This window comes from Dendrobates tinctorius, unplaced genomic scaffold, assembly GCF_039654945.1.
Source record: "Dendrobates tinctorius isolate UK_male_01 unplaced genomic scaffold, ASM3965494v1 ptg000033l, whole genome shotgun sequence".
Taxonomy (NCBI): domain Eukaryota; kingdom Metazoa; phylum Chordata; class Amphibia; order Anura; family Dendrobatidae; genus Dendrobates; species Dendrobates tinctorius.
Window position 1 is genome coordinate 7,790,000 of NW_027361701.1, and position 22,775 is coordinate 7,812,774.

The window sequence follows — 22,775 nt, forward strand, 5'->3', positions numbered from 1 at the left end:
CAGGAAGGCATCTACCGCCAGAGGATTTTCTCTGGGATTCAGGGAGCAGAATTGTTTCAATTGCGTGTTGTCTCTGGTGGCGAATAGGTCTACCTCTGGATATCCCCACTTTTGAACAATCAGATTGAATATGGAGGTGTTTAAAGACCATTCCCCTTGCTTTAGCCGATTGCGGCTTAAAAAGTCTGCCGTGATGTTGTCTTTTCCTTTTATATGCAATGCTGTTAAAGATAGGAAGTATTGTTCTGCTAGATGGAACAACCGCTCTGCTACAAACATCAGGGGTCTGGAACGGGTCCCGCCTTGGTGATTGATGTATGCCACGGTGACCCGATTGTCGGAGAACACTCGCACGTGATGGCCCTGTAGGTACACAAGGAGCTTTTTAGCCGCCTGTTCTACCGCTGTCAATTCTTTTAGGTTAGATGACATTCTTAACTGATGATGTTGCCATTGGTCCTGGACTAAAATTTCACCCATATGAGCTCCCCAACCGTAAGGACTAGCATCCGTGGTGACTATGCGGGTTACGTTATACTCCCAGGGCACCCCTTTTGATAAGTTATCTTTGTCTAACCACCACTCTAGGGACTCCCTTGTGTTACGGGATAAGGTTAGCTGACCCTCCAAGTAACCTCCAAGGACTTTTTGATGTAATAAGACCTCGCTCTGTAGTTTCCTTGCATGAAACTGGGCCCACTGGACTGCCGGGATACAGGCTGAAAGAGAGCCTAGAAGGGACATGGCTTTTCTGAGGGACATGGTGGGGTTATTGGAGGCGTTCAGGATCTGATAATGGAGGCGAACAAGCTTGTCCGGAGGCAGACGGCATTCCTGTTTTTCAGAATCCAGGGTTAGGCCCAAAAATTGTTGGACTTTCATTGGCTGCAACCGGGACTTTTTGACGTTCAGCAACCATCCTAACCATTCTAGGGCAGACATTGCCTTTTGTAGCTGTTGTAAACAATGGTTCGCCGTTTTACCTACAATAAGAAAATCGTCCAGGTAGGGAATCACCAGAATGTTCGATTCACGTAGATGGGCCATGACCTCCGCTATCACCTTAGTAAACACTCGGGGAGCGACTGCCACTCCAAAAGGGAGGGCCGCATATTGGAAATGTCGAATTGACCCATCCAACTGAACCGCCACTCTGAGGAACCGCTGATGGCCTGCATGGATGGGTATATGGTAGTATGCGTCTTTTAGATCTAACACCACCATGAAGCAGTTTTGGAACACTAATTTTATTGCAGACTTAATCGTTTCCATTTTAAAGGGACGTATGACCAAAAACTTGTTGAGGGCCTTAAGGTTAATTATTGTCCTAAAGGAGCTGTCCGGTTTGCGGACCAGGAACAGAGGGGAACAGAATCCCTTCCCCCATTCTTCCTCTGGAACCTCTATCAGGACTTTCTTAGCGCACAGGTTATGAATCTCGGCTTCCAGGGCAGCTTGTTCTGCAGCAGACGACCTGAGTGGGGTGATTTTAAATTAATCAAGGGGAACCCTAGAAAACTCTAGTCGTAGTCCCACGGCTATTATCCCCAATATCCAGCTGCTATTGGAGATCAGAGACCAGGATGGGTAGAAGGCAGCTAGTCTCCCTCCTACTGGGGCAACTAGTCATTGGGGCGGCTTTTTCGTATCCCGAGCTGGACCTTCCTGGCGCCCTCCCCCAAACATGAATCCTGTACCTTTCCTTTTTTTGTCATCCCATCTGCCCTGATCTCTGGACGGCCTTCTCCGGAAAAACCCTTTCCTGGCAAAGGGACGTCTGTAAGAGGGGTTCGGGAGACTGGGAAATTTCTTTTTGTCATCTCCAGCTTTCTCCAACAATTCGTCCAAGACGGGGCTGAATAGGTACTCCCCCTCGCAGGGAATGGAACAGAGACGGGACCGGGCTTGAATATCTCCTGGCCAGCATTTTAACCAGAGCGCTCTTCGCGCTGCATTAGACAGACCTGCGGCTTTAGCCGCCATTCTTGCAGAGTCTGCAGAAGCATCGGCTAAAAACGCCGCGGCATTTTGAATGATGGGCAAATTTTTCCGAATAGATGATCTTGAAGCTCCATCTCTTAGTTCGGAATCTAGCTGATCTAGCCAGACCATCATAGATCTGGCTGTACAGGTGGCAGCTACCGCTGGTCTTAACGTGCCTGCTGACATCTCCCATGTCCCTTTAAGGAAAGAATCCGCTTTTTTATCTAACGGATCTTTCAGGGAGGCCATATCGTCAAACGGTATGGCGGATTTTTTAGATGCTTTGGCTACTGCTGCATCTAGTTTCGGGGCTTTATCCCATCTGTTTACTACCGGGTTATCAAAGGGGTATCTCCGCTTAAAGGCTGGTGGCATGGAGCCCCTTTTCTCCGGTCTCTTCCATTCTCTATCAATTAGGCTCTGAACCTTTTCGTTCAATGGAAAAGCTTTACGTTTTTTGGGGTCCAACCCCCCGAACATTATGTCCTGTGCTGAGAGTTCCCGTTTTTTTTCCGCTACCCCCATGGTGGACCGTATAGCTTTCACTAATCTGTCCATCTGGTCTAAGGGGAAGCAGAACCGGCTAGAGTCTTCATCCGAGGAAGACGACGAGGAGGCCGAGAAGTCCGAGGAATTGTCCCCCTTCCCTGGGGCGACTGAGGCCTCCGAGCCTGAACCACTAGCCTCTCTTCTCCTAGAAGGTTCTCTTTGAGGTAAAGCTTTCATTTCTGCCCTGATCATGTCTCTCAGGTTTGAAGTGAAGTCAGGTGTCTCTTCCGCTACCTGCATAAACTGGGGAGAGTATAAGGGCCTGACAATCTACCCCTGGACTCCCTGTCCTTAATAACTCCTACCGTCTGCCGTATGCATGGCTGGCATAACTTTTTAGGGTGGCCATCTGGTAGGGGGGAACTACAGAGGGCACATTCCCTGTGTTTCTGTTTTCCCGTAACCTTCTTCCCCTGAAAAAGAACATAAGGGAACACTGCATCAGGGTACATTCACGGAGATCTCTTACCCATGCAGATGAGGCAGGTACCGGATCACGGAGGGAGGCAGGGGGGTCCTTTCTGGAGGAACTTTCGCGGCTCTGGTCGCTAGTTCGTCTCTGTTTCTTCTGCTGGCTACTCGTATTGGCCTGTTTCTGCGGCCGCTCCTGCGCCTCGTCCTGCTGGACTAAGGGGGCTACCGACGTATCCATTGCTGGGGCCTTCAGAAGCACCCCAGCGGCGTCCCCATCTGCCTTATATGGCCTCCTGTCCGGGTCAGCAGGCAACCTGCCATAGCACCACCCACCCGGCTTTGCGTTCCCTCCCCCATGCTCCGGCCCCCTTGCGCCGGGTCGCCGCGCGACCCCCGGACCGGCATGCACCCGCGGCGCGCGCCGGAGGTCGGCCGGCACCCGACTTCCGGTATCGGCGCTATCGCTCCGCCCCTTCCGCCGCGTCACTTCCGCCGCTCAGAGCCCTGCGGGAGCGCGCGCGAAGGAGCCGCGCAGCCCTGCCCGGAGTGCCAGCCCCCCCCGCGCCCGCCGCCATGAGCCCGGCCAGGGGACAGCACCGACCGGAAGGACCGGGCCTGGGGAAGCGCACCGGGGCATACATACCAGGTGCTGGCTTTGGAGACGGCATCCACCGGACCCCTGCTCCACCTGCTTCGTCCACTGCCGTGGTGACCTACCCGGCCCCACCGTGGCGCTTCCAGGGACCCCGCACTGACCGAGGTAGGAGACCCCCTCGCTACCTGGGTCGGTCAGCCGGCCTGGGTATTCAATGAAGATTCCATGACGGACGATCTGTAGAGAGTCCTGTCCTCTAGGAACAGGAAACCAACTGATGCGTGGGAGAGGTGCCACCCTTTTTGTATCTGTAGGTTTCCTGTTCCTAAAGGGCGGATCCCCTCTCTCAGGTGGTGCTGTCATGGACGACCGAATAAATGATGGTCAGTCAGTCCGAAAAATTGGGAAAACTTTGAAAGTGTCCCCAAGTGCAGTGGCAAAAACAATCAAGCGCTACAAAGAAACTGGCTCACATGAGGACCGCCCCAGGAAAGGAAGACCAAGAGTCACCTCTGCTGCGGAGGATAAGTTCATCCGAGTCACCAGCCTCAGAAATCGCAGGTTATCAGCAGCTTAGATTAGAGACCAGGTCAATGCCACACAGAGTTCTAGCAGCAGACACATCTCTACAACTGTTAAGAGGAGACTTTGTGCAGCAGGCCTTCATGGTAAAATAGCTGCTAGGAAACCACTGCTAAGGACAGGCAACAAGCAGAAGAGACTTGTTTGGGCTAAAGAACACAAGGAATGGACATTAGACCAGTGGAAATCTGTGCTTTGGTCTGATGAGTCCAAATTTGAGATCTTTGGTTCCAACCACCGTGTCTTTGTGCGACGCAGAAAAGGTGAACGGATGGACTCTACATGCCTGGTTCCCACTGTGAAGCATGGAGGAGGAAGTGTGATGGTGTGGGGGTGCTTTGCTGGTTACACTGTTGGGGATTAATTCAAAATTGAAGGCATACTGAACCAGCATGGCTACCACAGCATCTTGAAGCGGCATGCTATTCCATCCAGTTTGCGTTTAGTTGGACCATGATTTATTTTTCAACAGGACAATGACCCCAAACACACCTCCAGGCTGTGTAAGGGCTATCTGACCAAGAAGGAGAGTGATGGGGTACTACGCCAGATGACCTGGCCTCCACAGTCACCAGACCTGAACCCAATCGAGATGGTTTGGGGTGAGCTGGACCACAGAGTGAAGGCAAAAGGGTCAACAAGTGCTAAGCATCTCTGGGAACTCCTTCAAGACTGTTGGAAGACCATTTCCAATGACTACCTCTTGAAGCTCATGAAGAGAATGCCAAGAGTGTGCAAAGCAGTAATCAAAGCAAAAGGTGGCTATTTTGAAGAACCTACAGTTGTGGCCAAAAGTATTGACACCCCTGCAATTCTGTCAGATAATACTCAGTTTCTTCCTGAAAATGATTGCAAACACAAATTCTTTGGTATTATTATCTTCATTTAATTTGTCTTAAATGAAAAAACACAAAAAGAATTGCCCTAAAGCCAAATTGGATATAATTCCACACCAAACATAAAAAAGAGGGTGGACAAAAGTATTAGCACTGTTCGAAAAATCATGTGATGCTTCTCTAATTTGTGTAATTAACAGCACCTGTAACTTACCTGTGGCACCTAACAGGTGTTGGCAATAACTAAATCACACTTGCAGCCAGTTGACATGGATTAAAGTTGACTCAACCTCTGTCCTGTGTCCTTGTGTGTGCCACATTGAGCATGGAGAAAAGAAAGAAGACCAAAGAACTGTCTGAGGACTTGAGAAACCAAATTGTGAGGAAGCATGAGCAATCTCAAGGTTACAAGTCCATCTCCAAAGACCTGAATGTTCCTGTGTCTACCGTGCGCAGTGTCATCAAGAAGTTTAAAGCCCATGGCACTGTGGCTAACCTCCCTAGATATGGACGGAAAAGAAAAATTGACAAGAGATTTCAACGCAAGATTGTGCGAATGTTGGATGAAGAACCTCGACTAACATCCAAACAAGTTCAAGCTGCCCTGCAGTCCGAGGGTACAACAGTGTCAACCCGTACTATCCGTCGGCGTCTGAATGAAAAGGGACTGTATGGTAGGAGACCCAGGAAGACCCCACTTCTTACCCCGAGACATAAAAAAAGCCAGGCTGGAGTTTGCCAAAACTTACCTGAAAAAGCCTAAAACGTTTTGGAAGAATGTTCTCTGGTCAGATGAGACAAAAGTAGAGCTTTTTGGGCAAAGGCATCAACATAGAGTTTACAGGAGAAAAAAAGAGGCATTCAAAGAAAAAAAACACGGTCCCTACAGTCAAACAAGGCGAAGGTTCCCTGATGTTTTGGGGTTGCTTTGCTGCCTCTGGACTGCTTGACCGTGTGCATGGCATTATGAAGTCAGAAGACTACCAACAAATTTTGCAGCATAATGTAGGGCCCAGTGTGAGAAAGCTGGGTCTCCCTCAGAGGTCATGGGTCTTCCAGCAGGACAATGACCCAAAACACACTTCAAAAAGCACTATAAACTGAATTGAGAGAAAGCACTGGAGACTTCTAAGGTGGCCAGCAATGAGTCCAGACCTGAAACCCATAGAACACCTGTGGAGAGATCTAAAAATGGCAGTTTGGAGAAGGCACCCTTCAAATATCAGGGACCTGGCGCAATTTGCCAAAGAAGAATGGTCTAAAATTCCAGCAGAGCATTGTAAGAAACTCATTGATGGTTACCGGAAGCGGTTGGTCGCAGTTATTTTGGCTAAAGGTTGTGCAACTAAGTATTAGGCTGAGGGTGCCAATACTTTTGTCTGGCCCATTTTTGGCGTTTTGTGTGAAATGATCAATGTTTTGCTTTTTGCTTCATTCTCTTTTGTGTTTTTTCATTTAAGACAAATTAAATGAAGATAATAATACCAAAGAATTTAAGATAAATTAAATGAAGATAATAATACCAAAGAATTTGTGTTTGCAATAATTTTCAGGAAGAAACTGAGTATTATCTGACAAAATTGCAGGGGTGTCAATACTTTTGGCCACAACTGTATAATGGCCCCTGCATTAGACCCCAAGTTATATAATGGCTGCTGAAATAGTTCTCTAATATGTATGAGGGCCAATGTGCCAGAACTCGGACGTCCTCAGCGTGCATCGTTCTGTAGACCTGAGGCATAAAGCGATCTGCGGTCTACAGAACGGGGAGTGGTAGTGCCGGGGGATCTACCACAGGGCTTAACTGTATATAGGCACTATACATGCTGATTAATCAGGGGCAGTGTATTTGTGGATGGGCTCCCCTGAACTTGGGGCGCAGGGTAACCATCCACTCCATCCCCCGGTAGCTACGCTACTGTATAACATGACAACTGACATCAGATATTACACCAGTCACATATCTCCCCGTATGTAACATCCGATGTCTGTGCACACAGTATATTATATCCCCGCTATATCCTATACTATGTGTACAGACATCGGATGTTATATATAGGGTAATGTGTCATGCTATATATATATATATATATATATATTACTCTGAGCACAGACATTAGATTTCATATCATCACATATTATCCTGTAAATAAGATCAGATGCCTGTGCACATAGTATAGGATATATGAGTGACACTGTATATACTATGTTAGCATGTGCACTGTGTATACTATGATATATACACTGACTGATCGCTCCTGGACCAGGCTACAGGCCATAAATGATATAATATATGGTGGCTGTATATATTATGTGCAGTGTATGATGTCCTGCAGCCAGGCTCAGGAGCAGTCAGCCTATGACTCTGTATACAGCTGCCTGCAGCCGCTCTGGGACTGGGAGTTAATGCTGCAGTTTGATCTTACACACAGATCGGGTGACGCTGGAGCTGATGACCACACTGACAGCGCGACCCGATCTGTGTCAAGCTTCAGGCTGGGCAATAACTCATCTCACCTGCCTCAGCGCGACTGCAGACGCAAGATCCGACCCTGCCAGAGATCTCCTGCCCAGGCCCCCTGCTCTGCTGACCTCATGGCAGAAGCTCCTCTCCGCCCGGCCGGCTCGCAGGTTGACGTCCACGCTCACATCATGCGGTGTGTGTCTGCAATACTGGGATGTCCGGGCCAGCACTTGTACAACTATTGTACAGTACAGTGCCAGGAGACCTAAACCGTGTGCACGGGGAACGTCACAGACCCCCTGCTTGTGTACAAGATCGCGCTGCAGAATTGGAATCAGCAGGGCCAAGAGGCGGCACAGAACAGCACAGCGCCGCTCCTGGTTCCTGCTGGTTTCATTAGTGCAGCCTGATTGTGTGTGCAAGGCAAGCTAATGTCAGACGTGCATGCTGAACAGGGAGTACAAGCAGTGGTGGGATTCAAATTTTTAACAACAGGTTCTGTGTTTGTGTAGGAAAACCACCCCCATTTTAAGCCACACCATTATTAAGCCACACCCATTTACATGCACCTTTTCCTCAAACATATACAAGTAGGGGCACAGTCAAACAGTTGAAAAAAAAAATAAATTGGAATGAGATCAGAACAGTGCACATTCTGGCCAGCGGCTCTCCTGACCTGAGTGTGACAGCTGCATATATTTCTATGCAGCTGTCTCACTTGACTGTCCGGCAGGCCAGGCTGTGCACTACATGTCTGCGTCCTAATGGAAATTAAAAGTAAAAATCACCATACCCTTCCTGCAAACTGGTGTTACTCAAGTCCCATCTATGTCAAACAATGATGATTTTAATTGCAGGGTTAAATTGGCATATTTCCACAACTAGAACATCACAAAAAGAATGGTTCATGAAAATATCACAACCACAAGTATAATCGACAGAGTAATAATAATTTATTAATGTATAGTACTTATAAAATCACATCAGAACTACAAAGTGCCAAATCCCCAATAGGCAGGCACAGGTCCCCAATAGGCAGCATTGTTCCCTAATAGGCAGCACAGGTCCCCAATAGGCAGCATTGTTCCCTAATAGGCAGGCACAGGTCCCCAATAGGCAGTATTGTTCCCTATAGGCAGCACACGTCCCCAATAGGCAGCACAGGTCCCCAAAAGGCAGTCACAGGTCCCCAATAGGCAGCATTGTTCCCTATAGGCAGCACACATCCCCAATAGGCAGCACAGGTCCCCAAAAGGCAGGCACAGGTCCCCAATAGGCAGCACAGTGCTGCACAGGTCCCAAATAGGCAGGCACAGGTCCCTAATAGGCAGTAAAGGTCCCCAATAGGCAGCACAGGTCCCCATTAGGCAGGCACAGGTCCCTAGTAGGCAGCACAGCACAGGCCCCCAATAGGCAGGCACACAGGTCCCTAATAGGCAGCACTGCACAGCACAGGTCCCCAATAAGCAGCAGCACTGCACATATACAACTGACCTGGTGTTGGCCTGTGTGTACCACAGGCTGAAGTTGAACTGAAGACTGAAGTAAATAATCCCGCGGTGAGGCAGGCGGGCGGCGGGCCACGGTCACCACACACAGACTAGTGTCCTCTTGTCCAGGCTCAGGAGCTCAGCTCACTGGGCAGCCGCAGCGGCAGGTAACTCCTGAGTCCAGTCAGCTCCAGAGTCTAGTTACCCGCCAATTATAGCCGCACTGTGCCGCAGGAAAATGTGCTGTGCTGCTCTGTCCAGTAGTCAGCAGACAGAGAGCAGCACGTTAAGTATCAATGCGCGTGCGGTATCCAGCAGGAAGCAGAGCAAGAGTCCTCCTCTGCTCCTTGCCTGCAGGCAGCGCCGCCAGCAACATCAGAGGACCGGATCGCGGCTCTGGATCTCCCCGGTTCGGGGAACCGGCTGCTTTTTTAACAACCGGTTCCACCGAACCGAGGAGAACCCGCTGAATCCCACCCCTGAGTACAAGTGATCGAGCGGCCCATTAGGGAGACCGACCCTTCTGGCATTTGCCAGAAATGCCAGATGACCAATCCAGCTCTGGTCACGCCCTTCCAGGGTAGTCTGGTTGGTGGCACAGAGGGGCCACAATCCTCCCTCGCGTCATCCAGTCTGGGCACGAGTGTTACAATATTTTTTTAAATCTTTTTTTTCATGTTTTCAGTGTACTTTGTATTTCCTTAGGGTACTTGAACTTGCGATTGTCGGATAACTTGTGCCATATACAGCAAAACACACATTATTGCCATAGGCTGGCATTTAGACGAGTACTGTCATGAAAACAGACTTCTGTCAATCAGTGCAACCCATCGGCGCTTCAAGGGGGGAATCCATAGGTGGTTGGAACAGCGCCCCCAAGATTGTACTGTAAATGCCGCTGTCACAGATTGACAGTGGCGTTTAAAAGGTTAACAGCCGAAGGCAGAACTCTGATCCATGCACACTCGTAGAGGCAGAAAAACACAGCCGCCATGTGCCGGCATATTTCGGTAAGGGGTTAAAGGTAAAAGCCCACATATTTATAAGTTCTTAAAGGGTTGTCCAGGATTAAAATGAGCTAAAACAGGGATTTGATAAAATAACAAAAAATGTAAACTCACCTTGTAAATCCCCCACCAATGTAGGACTGGAACTATGGTGCTTCCTCTTTTTGACTGCAGCCAAGCAGTGGCTTTAGCCACCTCATGCTGACCATTCTATGGTCACTGCTGAAGGCAGTGAATATGGTCAAAAATAGTGCAATTATCCATACAACTGTATTGTTTTTCACCCCCAAACATATGCCGTCACCTGTTTGTCCAATAAGATGCAAATGGCGCCTTTTGAATTAATACGACAATTTTATAATAGTTTTTTTCCCCGTTTTTCAAACACAATGAAAATATTATAGGTGCCTGCTACTGTGCAAAGCAGCATTATGTCGCTTTTTTTCTTCATCTGAGTGTAAAAGTTGGGGAAAAAATGGGGAATGTGCTCTGGAAGCGGTGTTCTAGATAACTGTGTTATTTACTGCAAAGAAGAGTCTTGACTGGAAGAAGTGATTGCGGTCTGCACTGGATGATGAAAAGCAAAGATGAACAACTTTAACTAGAGACGTCACCGTTGAGTCAGTGTGTTACCTGTACACTGACAATATACACTATATACTATGTACAGAGCTCATATATATAATGTCACTGGTGATCACTCTATTACCTGAACACTATACACAGAGCTCCTGTGTCTAATGTCAGTGGTGGGTCAGTGTGTTACCTCTACACTGAAAATATACACTGTATACTATGTACCGAGCTCCTGTGCATAATGCCACTTTTTAAAAGTAATGATCAGCATTGCAGTATTCAGCCACTTTGTGGTGATAATATGTGATCTGGTCATGGTATGGCGGTATATGTCCCTTATATGTGGTGGTAATATGTGGTATGGTCATGGTGTGGTGGTATTTGTCCCATTTATGTGGTATTATTGATCATTTAAAAAAAGTGACATATAGGTACTTTTCACAAATTAGAATATCATCAAAAAGTTAGTTTATTTCATTACTTAAATACAAAAAGTGAAACTCATATTATATAGAGTCATTACAGAGTGATCTATTTCAAGTGTTTATTTCTGTTAATGTTGATGATTGTGGCTTACAGCCAATGAAAACCCAAAAGTTATCTCAGTAAATTAGAATAATTAACAAAAACAAAGCAAAGCAAAGGCTTCCTAAGCGTTTAAAAAGGTCCCTGTTTCAGTAGGCTCCACAATCATGGGGAAGACTGCTGACTTGACAGATGTCCAGAAGGCAGTCATTGACACACTCCACAAGGAGGGTAAGCCATAAAAGGTAATTGCTAAACCAGCTGGCTGTTGACAAAATGCTGTATCCATGCATATTAATGGAAAAATCCACAATTCCGAGGAAAAGTTGAGTGGAAGGAAAAAGTGTGGTAGATAAAAGTGCACAAGCAACGAGGATTACCGCAGCCTTCAAATGATTGTTAAGAAAAGGCCATTCAAAATTTTGGAGAGATTCACAAGGAGTGGACTGCTGTTGGAGTCATTGCTTCAAGAGCCACCATACACCGATGTATCCAGGACATGGGCTACAAGTGTCACAATCCTTGTGTCAAGTCACAGGAGAAAAAGAACTGGACTGTTGCTCACTGGTCCAAGGTGTTGTTTTCAGATGAAAGTAAATTTTGCATTTCATTTGGAAATCAAGGTCCCAGAGTCTGGAGGAAGAGAGGAGAGGCACACAATCCAGTCTGTGGCACTGTTAAGATGTTATTGAAGCTTTGATAGCAGCCTTCAGCTCGTCTGTATTGTTGGGTCTGATGTCTCTCTCATCTTCCTCTTGACAACACATAGATTCTCTATGGGGTTAAGGTTACTTGAGTTTGCTGGCCAATCAATACAGTGATGTTGTTTTTTTAAACCAGACATTGGTATTTTTGGCAGTGTAGACAGGTGCCAAGTCTTGCTGGAGAATTAAATTTCCATCTCCAAAAAGTTTGTTGGCAGAGGGAAGCATGAAGTGCTCTTAAATTTCCTGGTAGACGGCTGCACTGACTTTGGTCTTGATAAAACACAGTGGACCTACACCAGCAGATGACATGGCTCCCCAGACCACCATTTTGCCGCGATTTTCTCAAGCACTTTCCAAGCGATTTGTAGCATCGCTTGGAAAGTGATTGACAAGTTGGTCACACTTGTCAAACATAGTGTTTGACAAGTGTGACCAGCTTTTTACTATTGATGCCGCCTATGCGGCATCAATAGTAAAAGATAAAATGTTAAAAATGATAAAGAAAATAAAAAATCGGGGTATATTTACCTTCCGAAGTCCCGCGCTGCCATCCCAGGCCTCAGCGTTCCCATCGATGCCTTGCGAGACCTGTGATGACGTTGGTCTCGCGTTACTATAGCGATCTCGCAAGACCGCTAGAGTCACGCGAGACTACGTCATCACAGGACCTTGCTGCAAGGCATTACTGGGAACACTGAGGCCCGTGAATGCAGCGCGGGACGTCGAAAGGTAAATATACCCCGATTTTTTATTTTTTATTCTTTTTTTTCCAGGGGTATGGTACTCAGGGCCTGGAGGACAGTCTCCTCTCCTCCACACGGTGGGTACCAACCGCACATGAGACGCTTAACTTCCCACATGGTGGGCATAACCACATGCGGGAAGTAAGTGATTCTCATGCATTCCTATGGGTGCGGAAACGCGGCAATTCTTTGCGATTCCGCACAAAAGAATGATCATGCTGCGATTTTTTCCGCGATGCGATTCCGCCGCGGAAAAAAGCACAGCATTAGCACAGCATGTGCGGAATGCCATAGGAATGCATGGGGTGCGTCATGTACAAGATTTTTAAACGTTTTCGCGCCAAAAATCGCGGCAAAAACGCTTAAAAATTGCATCGTGGGCAGACAGCCTAAAGGATTATCTTATCTTAAATTAGGGAACAGGAGCAACGCTCCTCGGACCGAACCAAACACATTAACATACAGCGCAGGACAAATAAAAAAGGTTTTTATGGGTGATACATGGGGAGTCAGGGAGTTTCAGAAGTAGTTGTGGAACGCATAGCTGACACGCAAATATTTTGAGCTGGTAGGCCAAAAAAGTGGTGACAAGTTCCATTTAAAATTTTCCAAGCTGGTGTTATAAAGCATTCTAATTTACTAAGATAATGACTTTTGGGTTTTCATTGGCTGTAAGTCATAATCATCAACAGAAATAAACACTTGAAATAGATCACTCTGTTTGGTTTGTAATGACTCTATATAAGTTTCACTTTTTGTATTGCAGAACAGAAATAAAAACTTTTTGATGATATTCTAATTTTGTGAGCAGCACCTGTATCCCCTTAGAGAAAAATAAATAAAAATATACCTTAAGAAAAAAAAAAAAAAAAAAAAAAAAAAAAAAGAGTATTGGGTATTTAAACAAATTTTAATCGGTTAGAGTGGAATAGAGCCATGCCAAAATAGTCTCCTTGTCATGGTGGCGGCAAAAATCTTTTGGCCAAACCAAAAGCTGGTGGCCATGTATGTGATATGGTGTTCGGTGGGAACTGTTAATGTGTGATTGGTGAGGACGTGGTGCAGAAGTGGAGTTTTTCCAAGTGTGGGTGGTCTGAGGGGTGGAGGCAGAACTGTGGTTGAGCCTGGGCGGAGTCTAAAGGGGGCCCTAAAATGTTGCCAATATGGAGCCCTGAAATTCCCAGTGACAGCTCTGCCCAATTGTACCAACCCTCATGCCCATTCCCACTTCCCCCAATATGTCAGTAAGTATCACCTTAACCAGACAAATGTTAGAACTAAATACACCGACTGCTCCGCTGGAAATGCTGTTGGACAGCAACGTCAAGCACGTCACTAACTCTGCTCATCGGCGCCTCTGTCACATGATTGCACTGATGTGTTGGCAAGACAACCATGGGGTCTGCAGGAGACCCTCGTGCTTGTCATTGCCAGTCTACTAGGAGTGTAGCCTTGTGGTCGGCGTTCATAGCAGATATGCATTACTATGTGTAGCACAAGGGATCAGAAGATCGCAGGTTTAAGGCTGTGTTTACACGTAGCGTTTTTTTTGTGGATTTGCCAAAAAATCAGCTAAAAAAAACGCCTAAAATAAGCTTCCCATTCATTTTAATGCATTTTGCACTTTTTGTGCATATTGATGCGTTTTTTACCGCGAAAAAAAACGCTTTGTGGTAAAAAAAAAAAACGCAGCATGCTCATTAATTTCACGGAAAATTCCACATTTCTAGCAATTTCCAATGAGACTGGGGATGCGCGTAAAATACTCGCAGAAAAAACGCGCGTTTTATGGGAAGGAGTCCGGTTTTTAAGCAGAAATTTTCTGCTACGTGTGCACATAGCCTAAGTCTCCTAAGGAGAGAATTGAAGCCAGTAAAGTGTAAAAAAAAAAAAAAAGTTGTAAAAAAAATATAAAATTTCAAATCAATGCCCTTTTGCCTCATTCAAAGTAAAACTAAAAAATAAATGAAAAATACACATTTGGTATTGCGGTGGATCCTGCGTCTGGAGGCACGCTTGCCCCTGCTCCACACCATACTAAGCTTACGAGCCCAGTCTGAGGACAGTCTATCCCTATAATGAGCACGCGGAGCTACTCAATAGGTTCACATCCTATTGCAAGAAATCTAATATATAAAGCTCAAAGTGTGTATGTATGTGTGTATGTGTGTGTGTGTATATGTGTGTATGTCCGGGATAGGCATCTGCACCGTCGCAGCTACAGCCACAAAATTTGGCACAGTCACACGTCTGGACCCCGAGAGCGTCCTAAGCTATGTTGTGAGGCGAAATTTTAACCCCGCTCGTTCCAATTCACCAAACAATTTTGCCCCCATCTACATACTGGGGGAAAAAGTGTGCGTGTCAAGCCCCGCCTCTCATTGTGATGTCATAATGCCCCTATTTGCATACTGGGGAAGCAGTGTGTGCGTATCAAGCCCCGCCCCTCATTATGATGTCACAACGGTTGCCATGGCGACGCTGATGTCATCATAGGTTGCAAGCCCTGTCGCCGCTCATTATGATGTCATAATGGTTGACTATGGGATGGAGGATGTGTGATGGATATATGTGCACTGGACTATGGGATGGAGGATGTGTGATGGGTATATGGGCACTGGACTATGGGATGGAGGATATGTATGATGGCTATATGGGCACGGGACTATGGGATGGCGGATATGTATATGGGCACGGGACTATGGGATGGAGGATGTGTGATGGGTATATGGGCACTTGACTTTGGGATGGAGGATATGTTTGACGGGTATATGGGCACGGGACTATGGGATGGCGGATATGTATATGGGCACGGGACTATGGGATGGAGGATGTGTGATGGGTATATGGGCACTGGACTATGGGATGGAGGATATGTATGACGGGTATATGGGCACGGGACTATGAGATGGCGGATATGTATGATGGGTATATGGGCACGGGACTATGGGATGGAGGATATGTATGATGGGTATATGGGCACGGGACTATGAGATGAAGGATGTGTGATGGGTATATGGGCACTCGACTATGGGATGGCGAATATGTATGATGGGTATATGGGCATGGGACTATGGGATGGAGAATATGTATGATGGGTATATGGGCATGGGACTATGGGATGGAGGATGTGTGATGGGTATATGGTCACTCGACTATGGGATGGAGGATATGTATGATGGGTATGTGGGCATGGGACGGAGAATATGTATGATGGGTATATGGGCACGGGCCTATGGGATCGTGGATATGTATGATGGGTATATGGGCACGGGACTATTTGATGGAGGATAATTATAATTTGCTATAACTAACCACAGTTAGTTACTATGCCCGGGCAGTGCCGGGCTCTTCAGCTAGTCTGTTATAAACACGTAACTGAAGAAGGTCATCAATTGACCGAAACGTTTTACCTTCATATTACAATAAATCTCCTTTGATTACACTTAAGTTGAGTGCTAAGTTTATACCTATTAGTTTTAGCATTTAGTGAACATGGTAAAAAATTGTGGAATTGCCTTTTTTGCAATTTCACCAGACTTGAATTTTTTTTCCATTTTCCAGTACATGATATCGTAAAACCAATGGTAACTGTCACGATTCCTCCGCTCAGTGAATGATTGCTATGCTGTTCTATGGAAACTGTCTTGCTAAGCTGTCTGTGTCTTGATTGACAGCTTGGTTGTCCATTACTGTGATGGGCTTGCTGGGCTGATGGTGCCTTGATCGACATCTTAGCTGTCCAATTTGTCTGGGGGTGCGAGACTTTCTGCAGGTGTTCAGTGTTCTGGCATTAGAATAGCTACTTAACTGAATTGTGCTTATCAGTGAGTGTTAGCCTGATTCTGTTGCTCTGAGTTTCTGCTGCCTGACCCTTTGGACCGTGTTCTGACTATATCCGTTTGTCTTGTCCTTCGGCTTTTGATCCGCTATCTCTTGTTATTGACCCTGGGACTGTGACCTGATTTACGCCTTTGTATTTTCCCTTGCTTAGCTACGTACTTTCTTGGTATTGACCCCAGAAAGTCTGACTCTTCTGCCTCACGGCCTGTCCATAAGTAGTGACTAGCGTCACAGCGTCGTTCAAAAGGACAACTCGTCCTGCAAAAAACAAGCCCTCATATAGCCATATTGACGGAAAAATAAAAATAAGTTATGGCTCTGGGAAGAAAGGGAGCTAAAAACGAAAATGCAAAAACAGAACATCCCAATGTAGTGAAGGGGTTAAGAACAACCATTGAATGTTAATGTTCACAATTATATAATAGTTATGGCATAAATATATTCATAATAACAGATCTACGCCAAGACTCACTTTCTTTTTCCTTAGAACCAGACACATCCAGCGTTATGTTGACGTGGTTTGTTTTTTGGTACGATTTCTTTATATATTTTCTTTCTACAGTAGAAAAAGGTAAACACACATCTTAACTATTCAATCCAAAATAAACTGTACCCAATAATAAAAAGTGATGTGCAGAAAACAGGATTTTGGTTGCTTACCGTAAAATCTGTTTCTCAGAGTCTCCATTGGGGGACACAGGAACCGTGGGTGTGCGCTGCTGTCACTAGGAGGCTGACACTACGCCATGAAAAAAATGTTAACTCCGCGACCGCAGTATACACCCCTCCGACTGGCTGTAGGACATTCAGTTAGTGAAAAAGCAGTAGGAGGAGACATTATCATGTAAGTCATCATATATTCATTACAAGTAACAAAATCACGGGAGTGCGCTGTGTCCCCCAATGAAGACTCTGAGAAACAGATTTTACGGTAAGCAACCAAAATCCTGTTTTGTCTTTTGTCTCATTGGGGGACACAGGAACCGTGGGATGTCCAAACGCAGTGCCTGGGGTGGGAGAAGACAGAAACTTCCTTCAGGTCAGAGAACTCGCCACTGACACCTGCAAGATTCTTCTGCCTAGGCTGGCGTCCGCTAAAGCATAGGTATGGACCTTATAGAACCTTGAAAAGGTATGCACGGACGACCATGTGGCTGCCTTGCACAACTGCATGGCTGATGCCCTATTGTGCACCGCCCAGGAGGCGCCCACCGCCCGGGTTGAATGGGCCTTGACCCCAGCAGGGGGACACCCTGTCCTTCACCTGGTAGGCTTCCAGAATTGCCATTCTGATCCAGCAGGCAATTGTTGCCTTAGAGGCCGGCAGGCCTCTTCTCACCCCATTGGAGATAACAAAGAGTGAGTCTGCCTTCCTGAAGGGAGCGGTCCTGGCCAGATAGACCCTTATCACCCTGACCAGGTCTAGCTTATTCAAAGAACGCTCCAGAGGATGGGTTGGAGAGGGCAAAATGACGGAAGGATTATATCCTCGTTCAGGTGGAAGGCCGATACCACCTTGGGAAGAAAGTTAGGAGAAAGCCGCAAAACAACCTTGTCCTGGTGCATAATTAAAAATGGAGGGAGACAGGAATAAACCGCTAATTCTGAAACCTGCATAATAGAGGTGATGGCTACGAAAAATACCACCTTCCAGGACAACAAAGACATGGGAGCTTCCTGGAGGGGTTCAAAGGGTGAATCTGTCAAGGCTTCCAAGACCGAGTTAAGATCCCATGGAGCCACTGGGGATTTGTAAGGAGGAGCTGCATGTGCCACCCCTTGAAAAGGTCTTAACCTGTAAGCGGGAGGCAAAATTTCTTTGAAAAAGAATAGAGAGAGCAGATACCTGGCCCTTCAAGAAACTTAGGGCAAGACCGGCATCTAATCCTGCCTGGAGAAAGGCTAGGACAGATGGTAGGAAACAGGGCATAGATGTGATGTGATTACTCACACCAGCCAAAATATGCCTTCCAGGCTCGATAATAGACCCTGGAAGAGGATGGTTTCCATAGCCTGGATCGCTGTATTAGTGACTCGGTCCGAAAATCCCACTGCTCTCAGTATTGTGGTTTTAACGGCCATGCTGTCAAATTGAGCAACCGAGAATTCGGGTGGTAAAACGGCCCCTAAGCCAGGAGATTTGGTCTGTCGGGGAGTCTCCAGGGGGTGCCTGCGAGAAGATTGATAATTTCTGCAAACCAGGCCCTCCTGGGCCAGTACGGGGAGATCAATATGACCGGCACCCCTTCTGCCTTGATCTTCTTTAGCAGTCTTGGCAGGAGAGGAAGGGGAGGGAACAGGTAAGTCAGTCTGAACTGTGTCCAGGGAATGACCAGCTTGTCGACCCCTATTGCTAGAGGATCACGGTATCTTGAGACAAACTGATGGACCCTTCTGTTCTGTCGCGACGCCAGAAGGTCCACGTCTGGAGTACCCCATAGCCGGCATATCTGATGGAACACGTCCTGATGTAAGGACCATTCTCCTGCCATGAGCCCCTCCCGACTGAGGAAGTCTGCCGCCGTGTTGTCTGTGCCGGGAATATAAACTTCCGAAATTGCCGGAATTGTGGTTTCCTCCCAGTTGAAGATCCTGGATACCTCGGCCAGTGCCCGGGGACTCCTGGTTCCCCCTTGGTGATTGATGTATGCCACCGCTGTGGCATTGTCCATTTGAATCCGGACTGGCTGGTTGTTGAGGTATCTTTCCCAATGTAGGAGTGCTAGAAAGACCACCTTCAGTTCTAGAATGTTGATTGATAGTGAGGATTCTCACCTTGACCATCGTCCCTGGGCCGTCAGGTGACGCAATACCGCACCCCAGCCCAGGAGACTGGCATCTGTAGTTACCACCTGCCAGTGGACAGGGGGAAAAGGCCATCCCAGATGAACGAGGGGGGAGGTCAGCCACCACTTGAGGGACTCCCTGGTCTGAATGGAAGGGAGGAAGGGGCGATCCAGCGAAGAGATGGACCTGTCCCACTGAAGGAGGATGTTCCTCTGCAGTATCCTGGAACGGAACAGGGCAAAGGGTATTGCCTCTGAGGCTGCCACCATCCTCCCCAGGACTCTCATGGCAGCGCAAAAGGATAGAAGCCAGAATTTTAACAGAGAGCGAATTCCCTGCTGGAGGGTAATCCACTTTCTTTCTGGGAGAAAGACCCTCGAGTGACGGTGTCGATTATCATCCCTAAGAATTCTAGGCGTTGGGTTGGCGTTAGGTGAGAGTTCTCCCTGTTTAAGATCCAACCAAACTGGGACAGCGTGTTTAAAACCACCGCTAGGTTTTCCCGAGCCTGAGTGAAGGAGGGCGCTTTGACAAGAATATCGTCAAGGTATGGTAATAATACTATGCCTCTGACCTATAATATAGCTACCATCGCTGCAAAAATCTTTGCAAAAATTCTGGGGGGCATTGCCAGCCCAAATGGCAGGGCCACAAACTGGAAATGCTGCTTTTGGACAGCAAAATGCAGAAACCATTGATGTCCCTGAAAAATGGGGACGTGCAGGTAAGCATCCCGGATATCTATGGAACATAGGAATTCCTGATCCTCCATAGACGTAATTACCGACCGAATCGACTCCATCCTGAAATGGCGTAAGTGGACCCATTTGTTTAACCTTTTGAGGTCTAGTATGGGACGAACTGAGCCATCCTTATTTGGCATCACAAACAGGTTTGAGTAAAAGCTGAAGAAAACGTCCAATATTCAATTGAATTAAATATTTATTAAGAAAAATACAAAACAATAAATGCAGACGAAGGCAGACGCCGAAATGTGAGTCGGGGATGGGCGCATCCTGGGAATCTATTGCACGCCGGCATAAGGTATTGATTGGGCGCAACATTCCTGGCACTTGTAAATGTAATTTTGGAAACATTCCACTTGTAACTGCAGACATGACTTACTGTCGTTGGACACCTCTTTTTTGTACCTGCCATTGAGCATTCTTATATGGTTATCTGCTGTGACATTCTTTGCCCATTTGGTATTTTATACTAGTCATTTGTTTAATTGGTGATATACATCTATGCGGTCTTTGTGCCTCAGCCCATTGTTTATTAAAATTATTTGCATATTGCACTTTATATATGATTTATTTACTTTTTATTTGCCTGTGCCTGAGCCCATTATTTATGAATGTTTGCACATTGCACTTTATATATAGATTGGTTTTCATAATTTTACTTGAATTACTTTTTTACACGTTATGATCATGTATAATATCAGCACATGAATTTTGTGAATCATGGATTTTTTGTGGCTCATTAATTTTTAATATTTCTTATAACTATGTTATTTTCTATACAGTCATAGTACATTGTAGTGCATAATATCTGTGCAATTGACCCCTTGTGTTGCCCCTTGTTTTGGTAATTTATTCCCACCCCTGCATTTATTGTTTTGTATTTTTCTTAATAAATATTTAATTCAATTGAATATTGGACGTTTTCTTCGTTTTTTTCGTTGTGATATGATTTGAGTTCCGATTTGTCCTTATTTGTCTTATACTATCCATTTGTGCTTTGATAGGGTTTTTATTCCAACACCTTTTTATTACCTTTAAACATGCACTTTTGACCTTGGTATTTTGTTGAGTAAAAGCTGGTAAAACGTTCCTGCTCGGGAACAGGGACGATTACTCCTGCATTGAGGAGAGAGTCGATTGCCACAAAAAACCTAGAGCCATAGCAGCGTCTTTTGGTTGTTGCGATAGAAACGGTCTCGCGGAAGCGTGCTGAAGTCTATCTTGCATCCTGTGGATACCACCTCCTTTACCCAGATATCCTCTACTGAACTCTGCCAGACATCTCTGAAGAGTAGAAGGCGGCCTCCTAGTCTGGGAGAGGTACTGGGAAGGGAGTTGGATTCCCAGCCGGCATCAGGCTGAAGTGGCTCTGCTCGGCCCTGACCTGGTAGCTCTGCTGTTGGAACTGCGAGAATGCCATGAAGGGGTGGCCCGAAAGGATACCCTCCTCCTATCTCTAGGTGCTTGCGACCTCTGTGGGCCATGAGCATTAGTGCCTGTCGCTGGGGCACAGCGAAAGGGCTGAAAGGGCTGAGCCCTACGTTTGAAAACATATCGACGAGGCTTGGTCTGAGGAAGAAGGGAGCTTGTACCCCCCCCGTTGCATCCTTAATGATTTGATCTAACATTGACCCAAAGAGTCGGGCACCCTGAAACGGCAGATTGGTCAGTGATTTCTCTGAGGACAAATCAGCCTTCTAAGCCTTTAGCCAGACTGGACGGCTACCACGTTACTGGATGCTTGAGCTGTGCAAGACGCGGCATCCAGGATTGCTGATACCATATACCTCCTGGCATGAGAGATTTGATCTGCGAACTCCGCCAGTTCCGCTGGTGTTGCCCTGGCCAATATGCCCTGTCTAAGCTGTTTGGCCCATTCTGTAAGAGACTTAGCTACCGAGGCTGAGGCGAAGGCTGGACACAATGTAGTGGCTGCTGCCTCAAAGGCGGATTTTGCCAGGGATTCCATCCTCCTATCATTGGGATCCTTTAGTGCTGCCCCACTGGCGAGTGGGAGGACTGTATTGGTAGAGAGTCTGGACACTGGTGGATCCACTGAAGGGGAGGCGGTCCAGTTGGCGGTGAGATCTGGAGGGAAAGGATATAGAATCCCAAAACGACTTCCCCTCTGAATCCGCCTGGTTGGGTTTTCCCTTTCCCTGGCCAACACTTCTTCAAAATCGTTGTGGGAGGCGTAGACCCTAGAGGGGGACTTATGACACCTAAATGAAAAAGCCTGATCATTAGGTTTTGATGTGGCGTCCCCAATGATAAAGGTCTCATTGACTGCGGCAATGAGGCCCTGAACCATATTCTTGACGCCCTGGGACTGTTCTGGCCCGTACTCAGAACCTTCCTCTGAGTGTCTCTGATAATGCCTCACCTGGTGAGGCCTGATGAGGGATGAGGACCGGGAGGAGGCAGACGGCCAAAGGAATTCTGGCGGTGAGATGGAGCGAGAAGGGACCTAGGTTGGAGGTCCTGTCTAAACCTTTTATGGCCTCTAGAAGGCCCGAAAGGAGGCTCCGTTGATGCTCCTGTGTCCACTGGAGTCTGAAGTGGCAATCTGTCAAGCACCGTTACCAAGGTCTGTGATACCTTGGTAAGGTCGGCCATGGACTTAGATAAGGAAGAGGCCCATCCTGGACACTCACTGTCTCCTGTGGCTATGGATGGCCACTGGGCGGCAGGCAGGGTGGCTTCCTCCTGCTCCAGGGATATTGCGGGAGCTCTGACAGGCAAGGCGGGGGGGGGCTGCACCTGCTCTCTAGCGTAGGTGACACCGTAGTTCTGCTGCAATCTGAGCCGAGTGGCGAGGAATGACCTGAAGGAAGCCTGACATTGCATTTGGTACATACAAAATGTTTGACCAAGGTCGCTGAAGTGGATGAGGAGGAGGGGGACTGCTCTCCCTTGGGCATACTGACA

The 22,775-nt window shown here is 47.0% G+C and overlaps 1 protein-coding gene across 1 annotated transcript in view; it reads right to left on the bottom strand.

Moving 5' to 3' along the window:
- L3MBTL2 (L3MBTL histone methyl-lysine binding protein 2) overlaps positions 1-22,775 on the bottom strand; it is a 308,748-nt gene that overhangs the window by 9,718 nt on the left and 276,255 nt on the right. Inside the window, 1 exon segment of the mRNA XM_073572982.1 lies at positions 16,787-16,870. Within this exon segment, the coding sequence (XP_073429083.1) occupies positions 16,787-16,870 (84 nt within the window).